The sequence below is a fragment of the Pocillopora verrucosa genome, chromosome 2 (assembly GCF_036669915.1).
Source record: "Pocillopora verrucosa isolate sample1 chromosome 2, ASM3666991v2, whole genome shotgun sequence".
NCBI classification, from domain to species: domain Eukaryota; kingdom Metazoa; phylum Cnidaria; class Anthozoa; order Scleractinia; family Pocilloporidae; genus Pocillopora; species Pocillopora verrucosa.
The window spans coordinates 11,450,955-11,466,191 of record NC_089313.1 but is presented as its reverse complement, the minus strand read 5'-3'; the positions used below and the strand labels follow the sequence as shown (position 1 = coordinate 11,466,191).

Sequence of the window (15,237 nt, the reverse complement as noted above, 5' to 3'; positions counted from 1 at the left end):
TATAACAATCCGTAACATAACCAACTATTCCAAAAATGGTGGCTAATTAAGAACTATCCACTTAACATGTAATCCGTTTTCTCCTTTCCAAGACAATGTAAAAAACGAACACTTCGTATAATAATTATTACTAAAAAATTAGGAAGTTCTTATCTTTTGCAGTATCCAATAAAAAGTTTTAGTGATTCCAATGTCTTCTCATGACCAAATCTTTGTTTCTCCATCCTTACGACATGAAAAGGGTATGGGTACGAGACTAGTGTTGCCACTAATAAGGGACTAGTCATTATTTATTCGCGGGGGGGAGAAGATGGAGGATTTAAGGATTACATGGTTTTTAGGTGAGAAACGGTTGGGAATTATCCGTCGCTACAGAGTTTTTTAATTAAAGGAGGGACCTAGTAACTGATTGCAATTTAACTGCCAACGAGGCCGTGGGGGGGTGGGGGAGGGGAAGAAGGGGGGAGATGGGGGTGAAGATCCTCACAGGGTAAGACGAGTTTTTAAAATCAATTGATTGTCGGTAGTTAAATGAACAACTGTGTTGTTTCTTCTTTTTCGCTTGTTTCTCTGTGACAGTCACGTTATCTGCTGAGACTTCAGTCAGTGCCTCCAAAAATATTAATTAGGCATTATTATCAGCTGAACCACGAGTGAGTTAGAGGTTAGGGGCTTTTATGCTCCAGTGATTAACTTTCTATTAATCTAATCCGTGAGTATAGAATATATGCTAATTGCTTTTAACGCTTTTAGTTTCTGTAACAGCGGAGTGGTTGACGTTTAAAGTAGTGAAAATGTTTGCGCGAGGGTATTTAGAAGATGGATCTGGTAAAGGGGAAACACAAAGGAGAGTGCATGAAGACAGCAGAGGGGGGCTGATGACCGTTGGAGAAGGTCAGCGTACAGGGGAAGAAATCAAGTCAGGGGACAGAAAGAAGGTGCGGCGACGAGGGTGGGGACACAAAATGCTAGGTGATGATGACCTTATACGCCCCACTGGTTGCGGTGAGATCAAATCGCAATGATGGTGATGATTGACAACAGAAAATCTTGGTTTATCTTTGGATTGTTGTTAAATTCAGCACCAACTTAAAACAACTTAAGGGGATGTAACTTAAAGAGGTGAAGCCTTAAAATAATAACGTAAGCCCACAATGACTGGTATTTGTGCGCGCTTCGCTATACCAAATAGCCTATTCAATAATGGTCGCCGACTTCTAACCCTCAACGCCACTTTGTATATTCTTCATGCTGTTGTCCTCTTACATTATTTCCTAGGTGCTGACGAGGAGAATTTGTTTTAACAATCAAGAGGTATTTTTCAGTTGATGATATTGCAGGGAGAAATTAGATACTAGTCATTTCTTAGGGGTAAAGGTTAGTTAACAAATAGAAGGAAAGTACTCTCTTGAGTTCATAGGGTAGCCTAAGAAACAGATCCAACAGGAATCCTTTAAAAACTCCTCTCAAGCTTATAATGTTCACACTAGGATTTTAAGCTTAAAAGTTTGAAATATTTTGAATCCTGCCTCTGTCTCTACCTCTCTCGGTCGCTTGCCCAAGCTACTGATCTGCGAGGGAAGGGCCTCTTCGATAAAATGGACCACACAGTGGTTAAGTTCATTCTTTCTCATGTTGACAGCTTGTACACGTGAACAAGGGTTCTTGACAAGTGCATCACAAAGTTTACTAGCGTCAAGTCATGGGACTCAATTCATTGATTTCCAGGACTGATCTAAACAACAAAAAAATTCGCACGTCATAGAAAAATTACCTTTGTGTATTCATGTCCTACAAGAATGTTTAAAGCTTTACTCAACATTCACCAAAAACATAGAATTAGCACTGTATCGAGAGAGTCTGGAAGCTGTGACTCTCTGTAACAAATGGTTTCACATTGAAATGGGTCATGGCAAACGTAGCAAGAGATTGACAATATTCATCTCTACTTAAATAGTTTCTTGAAGATTCACATACAAACTCTACACTTTTTCAAGACATATTATTGTCCCAAAAAGGTTTAACTTAGTTTGCTCTCACATTCTTAAAGAGCTATATTACGGGCGAAACGACCAGAGCGTTGTAATGCACTCAGTGAAAAGCTTTAATTGCCTGCGAGGGAAAAATGGAAGTGTGTATTATAAAAAGACGCCCAATACAAAAATGACGGTTTTTCTTATGCTAGGTAAAATTACGAAAAATTAAGTTTACGGAAATAGAACGATCGCCGTGTTTGTGGTCGTTGTTAGCGTTTCATATAAACGAAGGTAAATGAAACAATATCATACCACATAAGTTAACTTTGACGTCTCACTTAAGAGCATTAAATTATAAATACTTTCCTAGCTTGAGTGAAGGACAAAAAAATTAATTTAAGACTACCTATTAATTCGCTTATGCCTATTCAACTTCGCTTCGTTTCAATCCAAAAACAAAAATGATTTGAACAACAGTTTTTTCGTTTACTTTTTCGGACCTTTCTTTTCTTCGGCCGTTCTTTAAACTTTGTTGTTCCAGGGCTTCTCGTTGTACTTTTAATCATCCCAGAACTCTTTGTCGTTCCTTCTTTGGCTTTTGTGGGAGGCTTCTCCCTGGACCTCGCACATTTTCCACCGACTTCCGGTTCTTGCCATTCCAGTCGACTTAGAGTAACTGATTTAGACGCGGCCGAACCTGGACGATCCGGAGACCCGAGAGACGAGGTGCTGCTTGGGACTTGAGGGGATTCCCGAAGATCACCGAGGTGAAGTGCCCTCCGAACGGTCCTCGAGCGGATCCCGTATACTAGCCAGTGACGTCTGACTGTCAGATTTCCTAACCCTTGATACGGCCACTAGGTCTCTTAGTGGAGGGGGACTTTTCAGCCGTCCCCTTTTAAATTTGTTCCGCTTCTCTGTTTGGTGGGGACACTTGGCGGCCGAAGTTCTCATGCTTTTTCACGACGAGGCCGGAAGTTCAACGGATTTCTCTCGAAGGAGGGCCGTAACCACTACTCGGAACGTCGAAAGCCTAGTTTGTCGACCCGAGACACAGTGGGCGGTTTTTCCGTGACCACTGTCGACTTCTGTTCCGAGTGTCGTTTGCTTGTGAAGGCTCCCATGGTCGGTGTGACGCCTTCAGGTCTTGACAACTGTTCTCTAAGTTCTACATTTGTTCGTTCCAGTAGCTAAAGGAAAAAATATGACACAATGAAGTTCAACATTGCAACATCTCACCTTACTTGTTCAAAAAACAGATTTTGTCCTGCAAGTATCATTGAAAATGTAGAGAAGAGTATGAAGAATACCCGGAAAACTGATGTAGGGTTGGTAAAGGTTTAAACAAGTCGGTGGGGTCGGCAACAAACTTGTTTAGTTTGTGGTAGGGTTAGAGTTTCTTTCGCCTCTCTAAGTGCTTTTATTTTACCTTTTTGCGTGGGTTCGTTCTTTAGAAGGATTCTTCCAGTGTTTCCCAGCCTCCTCCGACCTCGTACCATGAACAGTGCCTGCGACAGGATTAAGAACCAAACGCCGATTCTTCTGGGAGTCCACCGAACTGTAAGAGATGACAAAACAGACGGTTTTAAATATCAAAAAAATGGTTAAGCAGTGGTGCATTGGTTGATCAGTTTTCGGTGTGCGGCAAGATCTAGTGAGCAAGCATAACAGAAAAACTACTCTTTAACCAAGCGGGATCACAGGTATAAGTATAAACACAACCCTGAGGAAAAATTCTCCTTAACGATTTGCTATGGTTGCATCGCTTGACAAAGTTATAATTAAAGAATTTTACATATTTTACTTCGTAATATCATGAAAATCTACAAAAGTTAACATCGTACACCAACTGTTCGCTATTGAAACTTTCTGATGCTGAAACGAGCAAACAACCAATCAGATTGCGCATAATAGTATCAAGCAAACTGTCAATGCTGAGAGAGTAGTTTGGTGTGATGTGACGAAATAACCAAGGAAATAAATCGGCAAAGTGGTGAATGAATTGTGAGCTTGGACAGCTAAATATTAATTATTTAAGGGGGCTCTTACCCTGTACTTGTTCTCGGCCACTTTGACAAATGTCACGCCGCACTTGCGACACAGGCGTTCAATTTCAGACTGAATCTGTTGTTCTTCAGTCTTAGGCTTCTCTGGCTTCTTAGTCTGATGAAAGTAATAAGTGTCAGACCAATAATTATAATTACACACTCCTGGTGAATACTGGCCCCTTACTGCAACACGTTTCCTAGTTTCAGTGGCACGAAGTGGAGAGCTAGTTTAATTTAAGGGAACCACCTAAAATCCGCTAATTTTCACTGACAGTTTTCTGGTACCCTTCTATATTCCCCTGTGGAGCGAAGAAAGTCTAGAAGTTAAGTGTCTTCTTCCGGAACACAACACAATAAACCAGCCGAAGGCTTGGGGCCAGAACTTTCTATCTAGAAAGCACGCCCGCTGACCACAAAGCCCACGCCTCCTAACAAGATGTGCCACAACTCCCCTTTTAAATGTCATGGAGTTGAACTGGTAGGAAATGGTGCTTACTGTTTTTTTATCCTTAAGCGAGTTTACGAATTCTTTGTAGTCGATCAGTCCATCACGTTCAAATTTACTGCGCGACTATTTCCATCTCCCATCTCTCTGTTGGGAAACCTGGAAAACAAGACAGAAAGGGTGTTACTCCAAACATGTCACGTTTATATTAAACAGTATGTCACGCTTAGCTTAATAAGTATGTCAAAAAGTTAAGGTGGAACAATATGTCACGCTTACTTGTGCTGAGCACTCCTGAGATAAACTGCTCTCCTGGTAAGCTTGCCATCTCGGTCTTGATCCATGCGGCGGAAGATGTCAAGAACGCGTGACTTGCTGTCACGCAGCCATTTGTTAAACTGTGAACAAAAAACAAATTCATCAGATCAATAAAACGACAAGAAGTAACTGGAATATTACGTGCGCATATCTTGAAAAAGAAGATCTATCTTTACAGTAAATTGTTCATAATCTGTGTGATAAACTTACCCTACTCTTCCACTCGTTGAAGTCAAACTTCGCCGAGGCTCGTCTCTGCCAAAAGGACAAAATTGAATATTTGTTATAAAAAAAGAAGAAATAATAAATTTACTATTGAAAATTGTCCCCACTTATTCAGGCAGATTGAGAAATGTCACAACAGCTAGATAAAAAGAAAAAAAAGCGGGGAAAAAGCAGCGATTCATTGTGAACTTTGAGGAAAGACATCGCTAAGTCAGCTTTTTTTCGCGAGGAAACAAACTAAATCAAAACAGCGTGAATCACGCCTTTTTATTTTCCTGAGTGATGCGCGACTGAATCACAGTAACTTTACTTACGATGGCAATTCGTTCCAACTTCTCTTGAAGACGTCGCAGCCTCTCCATCGAAAGAAGCCACAAATGCTGCCATCGTTTGGACAAGTGCAGCAAAGCTGGATGATTCTTATCAAGTGTGGTGGAACCAGACCGAGTGAAAACGAAGAAACCCGGGCTGGTGACCAGCGTCACTTCTCGCGTGACCGTTCGCGAGTGAAGGACGGAGAAGGAATGGAGGTCATTTTAGGTATTCTGCTTCCACGCCGACCTTGCTTGTCCGGAGTGGTCTGAGCTTGGACTGGGGCAGCAGAAACAGCGGTAGGCGCTACAGAACCACGTCGTTTTACCGACTTGGTGAGTCTGTCGTATGTTGGCTGTTTCTTGGCCATTTCTCTTCTTGAAAACCTTTGTGGTCTTCCAACAGCGTCATGACTTGCTCGTAATCATCGTCAGGGATAGGCTCATTTTCCTTTTCGTCAGGATTTCTTCTTTATCTCCAATCCACTGCAGCAGTTCCTCCATCATGCTTTGCTCCTCTGTCAGCTTAGATTGTTCTCCTCCAGGCGAGTCAATCTTTGAACTGACCATTTGCGAACCTGGAAAAGAGCCAGCCAACTGTTTGTTATTCATCCAATTACAGTCAAATTCCACCAGCACGTTTTCTTTAACACATATTCTTTAGCAAAAATTTCCCTTAGCAGTGAAGGTTACACCATATGACGCAATTTCCCTTGGCAAGTCCCCTTGTTGAGAACCTGACTCGCCAGTTTTTGGAAAAGGAGGATTGTGAAGGAAAACTTTTCAAGGAAAAAATTTTCTGGTGTAGATGACTTAACTTGAAAAGGACACTTGTCACGAAGATTTAGGAAAATTCTGCTCCACCTTAATTCTTTGCCACTTTAGACAAGGAAAAAGTTTTAAAGGAGGAAGCTCTAATGTGTCCACACTCACAGACAATATTACCGACGAACGTTTCATAGCGAATAGCTTTGTTTTACAGCTCGTATTCAAATGTACAGATTCACTAAGTCACCTCATCCCATCGTTTCTTTAATCTTGCAATCCATTGCTGGATGATTGGCAGTGCGCTTGGATGACAGAATCGTGCAATCACTTGGCCCTTCTTAATGGCTGATTGAACGTTCACTTCCTCTGCCATTAGATCTTCGTGGAAAACCTACCATGGACACGAATCCAATGAATTGTTAATGTGGCAAACTTAACGGACCTACACTAAATTTTTGTACAAATAAAGGCAAACTTCGCGGTCGCACAAGGAGCTAAGGCAAATGTTAGAAAACCTTTGAAATTCGGAGATCGTCATGACTCGTAAAAAGAAGACCACTTCTCATAAATTGAAAGTTAGCCAGCGGTGTCGTATTACTTCACACGTACCTTGTGTTCATTCAGTTGAATCAGCAATAGTCTCTAAGTCGTCGGCAATTGGACCCAGTCCCCTAAGCGTATCTTCGAAGTCTTTCAGTATGCGTAACTCTGTCTTGACGGCAGTGTCGAACTCCTTCGCCAAAACGAGTGCATTGTCGAGTCTACCAGATGAGTTAAATGAAGAAATTAGTTATCTGTGAGTGGGTAGTGTGAACAGTATGCAATTTTGCCAGAAAGGTAAAATGTCAAAACATGCTTCTTTTTTAGTCAACTTAAAAAGCGTTACCTATCTTGTTTAGTGTTAGATAAGGCGCTGATGGCTTCCCAACGCATGCGCAAGTCATCGAGCCTCTCTTCCAGTTTGTGCGGGTCCTCCACTTTGTTCTCATTGATCATTGTTCTACCTGCATTCATTACCGAGTCGTAATTTGCTTGGCGGCGTCCGAGCTCGCGTTGGAAGGTCTGCAAGATTGGAACAAGTACACTGTTAGAATGTGAATATAAGAGATCCTCGCAACTAAGAAAACTACTGAACTGGTAGTTGAAATGAGACCTGAAAAAAATTTTCAGGCTCGTACGGGATTTGAACCCATGAACTCTGCGATACCGGTGCAGCGTTTTTGTCTCGGTCAGTAGCATGCGTTCTTTGTGTACAAATCTGTCATGCTAAAATCCGCGAGTGAATGTCCTATGCTTAGGAAATTTTCTTAAAAGATTTTGATTCGGATTCAAATATGCTCGAAATCCATGTTGCATCCCTAACCTTGTGATTGTCAATTAAGATCTGTACGGTTTCAGGGTCACCCATGACGGCAGTTTCAGTGGAAAGACTGGGCTCCACTGCACTGAGCCAGTCAAGCAGCGACTGCAGGGCATCCTGGAACATACCAGTGAAGAGGAGAGCCTCCTCTAGTTTTTGTTGTCTGAAAAAGGAGTGAAGCAAACATAAGTCATCATATAAAAAGAAACCGTAGAGCTAATTGTTTTACTATTAAGCATTAGACCTCCATGATACTAAGTGTTACATGCAACTAACCTTTCCACTGATAGCGCGCAGATGGCGTCCCATCGTGCCTTGAGGTCAGCTATCTTTCCTTCGATAATAATGACGTCATCTCCAGGACTCTTCTCCATCAACACTTTACCCGTCTTAATGATTCCATCCATTGATGTTTGGTTGGCACCGAGCATGGATTGGAACTCCTGAGAGATAAGTAACAACATTGTCAAAAAGCTGCTTCATTCTCTATCATCTGCGACCCGTGCAAGTTGTCGCTTTATCAATTTATATTCTTGTTCCCTTTCAGCTTTTTTTTACCACCTTCACCCTTAAATCCCTAGAAGTGATAAGCGTCCAACCTCTGCCGACACTTCTCACCCCTGAATCACACCTTAAGCTCATGTGAATAAAGGAGATGATCGCGAACTAAAGAAAGTCTTGATTGTTATACACATTCTCCTTATAAGGTCCACAGGAAATGATTAGAGAACAGTATGGAGAATATGCATACTGATGTCAGGGTGTACAAGGTTAACAAATAACTATTCGACGTTTTATTCTGTTGAACGAAACTCTCTACGACGTGAAAAATGACCCAAAATAAGGTAATGCTGCTCTTTTAGCACAAAGGAGACAAAAAGGTGAAAAAAAAGACATTCACAAACCTTGTGTTTTTTAAGTTGGGACCTCAGGTGAGCGGGGTCCACCCCAATAGGTTCCTCATCTTTAAGGCTCCGCTCAGCTTCGTCCAGCAGGTTCAATAGTTCTTCAGCACCTTTGAAGAACTTGTGCGACAGCTTGTAATTTTCATCGAGATCTTTCCTTCTACCCGAAGACAGACCTGTCAGCTCTTTCCAGCGAGCGTCCAGGTCACGGATCGTATCGTCGATGTAAGTCACGTCCTCCTGGAGACACACATCTGTGATCTTGAATGCTAGTACCTTGAGTTGTTTGAACGGGTCACGGTGTGCGTCAATGTCCTCTTTGAGATCCTATAAGGGGAAGAAGGACCATTTATCTCTTTGACCCTCGACCTAAATTCTCAAACTCAATACTTAGTTTTTCCATCAGAAAGAGGTAACTTTTTAAAATTTAGGAGGACATTTATTGGGAATTTTGTTCAGACATTATTCTTGAATTTAGGTAAAACACTTGAACGGACCTTCGTAAAAAAAAGAGCAAATAAAAATGAAGAAATTTTTTTCGAAGACCGTTTCTATCAACTGCAGTAAACTACTTAAAAACGTTTTCTTGGAAAAGAAATAAACAAAAGATTAAAAAAAAAGGAAGAGTTTCATTTGAAGGCTGCGGCTCCATTAGGATGTCATGATACTTCAGCTATCGCGTTTAATCATCTCTTAACCCTTTAGCTCCCACAAGTGATAAAAATGTCACCTCTCTATAATATCCATACATTATCCAGCAAAAAGGTAATATACTAAAACTAATCAGGTAGAAGTCATACAAAATTCTTGTAATTAATTTACAAGGAAATGTGTAACAGCTAGAGGGGAGAATTTACCATCTGATCTTGGGAGTTATAGGATTACAAATATCACTCAAGTAATGTGTCACCATTCCATTTCCCTTTCATACCTTGTATTCCTGTCGTTGCTTTTCCAAAATGTCTAAAATGCAGCTGACATTATCAAAGGACACTATTTGATCATGAACCTGCGTGAGCCAAGAGTCCATATCTGTGATTTGTTTCTCTAATTCCACTGCATTCTTGAGCGCGTCATCCAACTTACGGCCTTCCTCGTCAGCCTTTGTGCTCACTTGTTCCCAGGCTTCTGTCAATTCATCCGACTGCCTTTGAAGGGAGGCTGCTGTGGTAGGATCGCTGTTCTTTATCATGGCTTGGACGGCTTCAGTGATTCGTTGGTATGTTTCCTTACGTTTTTCAAGTACGTCTAGGAAGTCCTGTAGAAGTAAAGGGATCATTGACATCGTCAATAAAAAATATTGCCTGCGTGGTTCGAGTGCAAATCGTTCCCGGTTTGTTTATCTATTGCAGTACATCTTAAAATTTTTAGTTCAGTAGGAACTGGTTTATTCTTGCGCGAGTGATGTTTTCTCTACTCCAACAAAGTAGATTATCAAGGATTTTTAAACATATTCATATTATGTTTTCAAACCCCCGCAATGAATCAAACTATCGTTCAAACCCGTAAGTAAGAATTTCAGGCATTTATTTCCCAAAACAAACCTTATGCTTGGTCAGTTGGTTACGTGCACTCTCAGGGCGCCCGCCAATTTGTCTCCTGGAGTCAAGGAAGTCACGTCCCTCATTCAGCCAAGTTCTCAGTTCCTTCATCTGGTCCATGACGTCATGAGACGCGCTTAGGGCAGCTGCGAGGTGGGCGTCTAAGCGGGCTGCTTTGTCTAACACCTCCTGCCAGCCGTCCTGTAGTTCCGTCATCTTCATCTGCAGGGAACCACTATCCAACTTGCTGTCTCCATTTTCCGTCAGCAGGGAAGAAGCCGCGCGCGTCACGGATTCCACAGATGGTTCGTGGGCCAAGATGTCATTGTAGAGAATCTGAAGACGAAAATCGCAGAAGTAAATATCTCTCTGAGTGTCCTAATAACTATAAGCAGTTAAGGTGAGAAAAGCCAGAACCGAGAGGGCTCAGAGGCGAGATAGCTTGCTTCCCATCACTGAGGACATGGGGCCGCCTCGTGCATGTGTCACAATTACTCTTTCTACTTAAAAAAACAAACAAACAACAACAACAGCAGCATTTGACGTTTGATAATCGTCACTTGCTCAAAGTAAAGATTCACACCTTGTGTTTGGCTTTTTCCACCTCAATAAACTTAACGTCTCCCTGAACATCCCTGGCCAGCTGCTCATCCAAAGTAGCATTGGTCTGCTTGACCCAAACCAGAAGCTCCTCTAAGGCCAGTTGGAACTGTCCTAGCTGTAACAGAGCACCTTCAATTGTCTGCTGCCTCTCACCGGAATGAAGACACAAGTCATCCCATCGAGTGTTCAAATCCTCCAGCTGTGCCGCTATTAGATCTGCGTCCTCCGGACGACACTGCTCACTAAGAATTGTACCCTTTTGGTTTACAGCTGTCACATCGCTTTGGAGTGGTGTAAGTTCCTTATGGAAGTCCTATAACAGAAGAAAGCTTTTTAGTTTTAGAGGCCACGAATACGGTAGTTTAACTTTTACAACAGAACCAAAAATCCTCGGTATTAATTTTGCATTTCTGAAAAGCTTCTACATAAACTTGACTAGAAATTGGCAAATTTCAATTGCTCTAGGCTAAGTTGTGATGATGATAGAAACATATCATTAGAGGACGTTTGTTAATTTAGCACAAAGAAGTTACCTTTTGCTCTTTAAGTTGTTCTTTGACGATATCCAACTCAGTTCCCACCGGCGGCTGCTCGGCCAGCCTTTGTTCTAGGTTAGTCAACTTAGCCAGCAAGGGGTCATGGGTATTGTGATACTGAGTAGCTGTTTCCTTGACTTCCGCCATGTCAGCTTCTCTCTTGTTCCAGGTCTTCTCGATGTCTGCCCACCGTTTGGTGACCTTGGAGAGTTCTGTTTGTACTAGCATCTTGTCGCCTGGACTACAGTGCGCTACAAGAACAGGACTGGTCTCACACAACACATTCACTGCTTCACTGTGTGCGTCCAGCTCTGTTCGAAGCTCCTAAATAAAAAAGACGAAACAACCAGAGATATTTAGAGGGGATGTCGCAAGAAGTTTATTACCGGTAGGTCCAAATATGCTATGCAGATCATGGGTAAGACTTCAAAGAAAAGAGTTCCCCATACCGTACAAAGATTACAGTCGGAGAAACCACGGAGAACACAAACTGGGACGTCACTGACTTGACATGGTTGATGGTTTGGTGTGACTGTGTTATTTGACGTCTCACGAAAAGAGACATGCTGGTGGTAAAAGTGAGATAGTTCAAAACAGTAGGAAGTAAGAGATTCCTACCTGATGATCGTGAATCTGCTCCTCCAGTACCTCTAGCTCAGCGGCCGGGGGTTCTTCGGAGTCCTGATGATCCTGCACGTCCTTGAGGATGTGCTTTATCTCATCTAAGCCCGTCCAAAATTTGTCCCCGGCATCGAGGGTCAGTTCTAGAGATTTGAGCCTGTCATCATACATGGTCTGCGTATCGGATGCAAGCGTGGAAACTTTGTTCATCTTGTCTTTCATGAGCAATGATGTTTTGGAATCTGGGTTGGCATTTACCACAGCAGTCGCTAGCGGTCTGATTTCTTCCACCATTTCCTTCTCTGGATCAAACTCACTTTGAAGTACCTGAACAATGAAAGATAGGAAAATTACACTTGGGTTGTGTATTACGACAGCCGATCAAAAACCGCTTTAATATTCCCGCAATAAACATTCTGCGTAATAAACAAACGCAACCTTTTGTGTCACATGTTTGAACACTGAGTTATGCCAAATTACCTTCAGCTCTTCAATCTGTTCACGAATTACATCTGGTCTCACACTGATCGGTTTCAGACTTCCAAAGTCTTCTTTTCTCTTTTCTAACAGTGTCTGTAACTCGTCCAATCTGGTCTGCACTTCTTCTTCTTGTGCTAGGGTCATTCCGATCTTAATTCCTCGCTCCTCTGTCTGTAGCTGAAGTCGTTCGTAGCGCTCAACACAAGCTGCCACCTTTTGTTCAATTGAAGTGGATGCCTCACCTGGGCCGCTCAACTTAACAAGGTCGCTTCCAGTCTCTTCCAAATTGCCGATTAAAACTTTAAGGGCAGTGATACCCTCTTGGATTGACTGCAAAAGAAACCAAAGAACTCGTTCTTTCAATGAAGGAGTGAAATTGAAAACAGGTAAGACGCGTTTAGGTAGTGGTTGACGCGCTGGTGTTGTGCCCCCACGCAGGGCACTTAACTGTCTCGGGGGCCTCTTCTCCCTCCAGGAGCATGAATAGATACCAGTGAAATGAAATGTCGCAGGATCGCGCTTCCCCGTGCAAGCTGCACCACTGGAACTTTCCAAACTCGTGATCGTGCCTTCTTAGAGTCTAAAGGTTTTAAAGACAACGGAAATATCTCAGTAAAGCAAAAGAAAATTACCTTGATTCTCTCCTGTTGAAGTTCCGCAACCGATTCATCGTCCAGCTTACGGAAGTTTTCCTCGCAGCGATCAAGCCAAGTGACCACTTCTTTGTGAATGTCTCTGAACTGCTGAGACAGCAACAGAGCCTCTACTAAAGCTGCCTGCCTAACTGACGTGTCATTCTTTACACCCTGGTAGCGAGTCTTGATACTTTCGAGATCGTCTTTGATGGCTTGCTGTTCCTCATCCTTAAGTGCTGGTATCAGCGCCTCGCCGTTCTCGCACACAGATTTAACGGGTTTCTCATGGGCTGCAACGTCTGCGTTGAGGGCCTAGAAACAGAAAACGAGAAACTTGTATAAAAGATCGCCAACCCTTTCAACTCCAGAGGCGATGAGTACGTACAATTTCCTTACTATTTCAGTGCACTGTCCCGCAGAGAGGTAATGAGAATAAGGAAAATCACCCTCTCAACACGCTTACTCGTTAGAGAACTCCTAGTTTTACAAATAAAACCAGCGCTATTGTAAGAACTTCCGTGTTCAATTTACAAGACACATCTTATATTTTACAATTAATTTCGCTGTTTTCTTTAGCTTAATTTTTTTCCTTCATCACTCTAAGTAAGCGCGAGGGGGTATTGGAGGATCAGACTGACATAGCCTCTTCCGCACAGCCACGCAACTTACCGCCTGTGTTCCCAACTGTTGTTTGACTTGCTCTGGCTCGACCCCCACAGGCTCCAAATTGGTCAGCTTTCCTTCTGTATCAGTGAGCCACGCTTTAACTCGTTCACTTCAAGCTGGTAACTGTCTACACGAGCCTGAGATGAAAACAATTTCTTGGCCAGCTCGTCCACATCGGCTTGCAAAGAGCGCCACTTTTCGTCCACCTCGCTCTGTGCTTGATCTACTTTTGGTTTTTCGTCTTGGACGAGGTATTTCTTAAGGTCGTCTCCAAGGTCTTTACATGAAGAAAGATCTGGTTCCTTGGCCGACAAAGCCTTCTGGATTTCCTTTAACAAGATAAATAAGAATAATGAACCAATGTCTTCCTCTTCAGACTTTCGGCCACATTTTGCTACTCGTGCTATGCTCACGAGGCTGGACCCCTTTTACGTTGGGAAGAGATTATAATGTAGCTCCTTCCCTGTATTTCGATACATCATTTAGCACACAGGTAAAGGGAAGAGACTTATGAGCCAGGAGTATTACATGGAATCCACTATCTTGTCACAAGATTTTGAAAAATTTTCAATTGAGTGTCGAGAGTAATCCAAGATAGTATTGGTTTTGCTGCACTTCTCTCTGGTCCAAAAAACTCGCGCCATTCTCACTCTTTCTTGTGATTGGCCGATCTGATCACTTTGGCTCTGGATTTACGACATTCAATCGAAAAGCGCTCTATTAACAAGGACATGTTTGCTGTAGGGGCGAAGTTCTAATAAAATCTTGTGAGTTGAAGGGTAACCAAGGTACAAACATCTGTCTTTAGCCTGTCACACAGTGACGAAATTGTCGCCGTTTTGTAGAGAATATCACGTTACTCAACAAGCTGTGCACTTCTTTCTAAGTCAGCCCTGTAACAGTAATGGCAGTGCAAAGTTCATTGATACTAACCTGAAGTTTCTCCTGCTGAACATTTTCACTCTCTCCCTTTGCATCTTCCAGCTTTCTTGCTGTATCATCACACCATGCCATCAACTGATCTTTAGCGTTAAAGAAATCTTCAGAAAGTTTGGCGGCGTCCTCAGCCTCTTTCCTCTTTTCATCTGCCTGGTTACGCAATGTCTGGTAACGCTGTGACAACTTGTCTGTTTTGTCACGGACCAGGTTCTTATCGTCATCTGTGCAGTGTGAAATGAGTTCCTCGCCTGCTTGAGTGGCCTCTTGAACGGGGGACTCCAAGACGTCGATTTGTTCGCACAAGGCCTGATAAATAAATTAAAGAGCAGTATGTCAAAACAAAAAAAATGAATCTTTATTAAGCTGCTACAAGCGAAGAGATGCATAAGTGCAACCCTCAGATACCTGACGAGCTAAAGAATGTGGTAGAGATGAGAAGGGCTGCGGGGAGGGGGTAGGGGGTAGGGGACAAAAACAGATTCAAACCCTTTCAACATCAGAAAGCAGTCGATTAGGATTTCTCACCTGTAGTGTTTTGGCCTCCTCTAGGATGGATGCAGGTTCTACCTTCTGACCAAGTTGTTGAGCCTGTAGTTCCTCTTCAGCGGCGGTTATCTTCTTGTTGGCGTCATTAAGCAGGGCGTCAAAACTGACGGCCGCCTCCATGGCTGCGTCCAGTGCGTTCTTCCTGGTGTCTGTCATATTATTAAGCTCCTCCCACTGGCGTGTTACGTTTTCGAGTCCTTCCTCGATTCGTGCCTTAGTTTCTTCGTCGGCGCTTTTCAGAACCTCTTCCCCAGTCTCCTGTAAGGACTTTACGGCGGGCGCTCGATCGGCGATCATTCGGGTAAATAGCTGTG

The 15,237-nt window shown here is 42.8% G+C and overlaps 3 protein-coding genes and 1 pseudogene across 3 annotated transcripts in view; all 4 read right to left on the bottom strand.

The window, feature by feature from the left end:
* Positions 1-2,462: 2,462 nt before the first annotated feature.
* On the bottom strand, positions 2,463-4,490 carry LOC136279234 (uncharacterized; annotated as a pseudogene).
* A 46-nt stretch (positions 4,491-4,536) lies between these two features.
* On the bottom strand, positions 4,537-5,458 carry LOC136278920 (microtubule-actin cross-linking factor 1, isoforms 6/7-like). The gene is made up of 4 exons (XM_066162163.1): positions 5,327-5,458; positions 4,998-5,042; positions 4,749-4,867; positions 4,537-4,628 (listed from the first exon to the last, which is right to left on the bottom strand). The coding sequence occupies exons 1-4, from the start codon at positions 5,372-5,374 to the stop codon at positions 4,565-4,567; spliced, it is 276 nt and encodes a 91-aa protein (XP_066018260.1). The 5' UTR covers positions 5,375-5,458; the 3' UTR covers positions 4,537-4,564.
* Positions 5,459-6,707: 1,249 nt separating this feature from the next.
* Positions 6,708-13,312, bottom strand: LOC136279233 (microtubule-actin cross-linking factor 1, isoforms 6/7-like). The gene is made up of 13 exons (XM_066162834.1): positions 13,304-13,312; positions 12,770-13,084; positions 12,138-12,467; positions 11,655-11,984; positions 11,034-11,360; positions 10,481-10,813; positions 9,901-10,233; positions 9,288-9,614; positions 8,357-8,683; positions 7,728-7,894; positions 7,455-7,614; positions 6,978-7,153; positions 6,708-6,852 (listed from the first exon to the last, which is right to left on the bottom strand). The coding sequence occupies exons 1-13, from the start codon at positions 13,310-13,312 to the stop codon at positions 6,708-6,710; spliced, it is 3,279 nt and encodes a 1,092-aa protein (XP_066018931.1).
* Positions 12,943-15,237, bottom strand: part of LOC131771850 (dystonin-like) — a 97,640-nt gene continuing 95,345 nt past the window's right edge. The window contains exons 95-98 of the mRNA XM_066162162.1: positions 14,903-15,232; positions 14,372-14,683; positions 13,442-13,767; positions 12,943-13,084 (exon numbers count right to left, since the gene is read on the bottom strand). Of these exons, the coding sequence (XP_066018259.1) occupies positions 13,504-13,767; positions 14,372-14,683; positions 14,903-15,232 (906 nt within the window). The 3' untranslated portion in view covers positions 12,943-13,084; positions 13,442-13,503. The remainder of the gene's footprint in view (positions 13,085-13,441; positions 13,768-14,371; positions 14,684-14,902; positions 15,233-15,237) is intronic.

Coding starts and splice junctions, on each gene's coding strand:
- LOC136278920 (XM_066162163.1), bottom strand. CDS start 5,374: ATGGAGAGGCTGCGACGTCTTCAAGAGAAGTTGGAACGAATTGCCATC. Junction 5,043..5,326: donor AGTTGGAACGAATTGCCATC/GTAAGTAAAGTT, acceptor TCCTTTTGGCAG/AGACGAGCCTCGGCGAAGTT. Junction 4,868..4,997: donor TCAACGAGTGGAAGAGTAGG/GTAAGTTTATCA, acceptor TTTTGTTCACAG/TTTAACAAATGGCTGCGTGA.
- LOC136279233 (XM_066162834.1), bottom strand. Junction 10,234..10,480: donor TGGAAAAAGCCAAACACAAG/GTGTGAATCTTT, acceptor TTTCGTCTTCAG/ATTCTCTACAATGACATCTT. Junction 6,853..6,977: donor TCTAACACTAAACAAGATAG/GTAACGCTTTTT, acceptor CTCATCTGGTAG/ACTCGACAATGCACTCGTTT.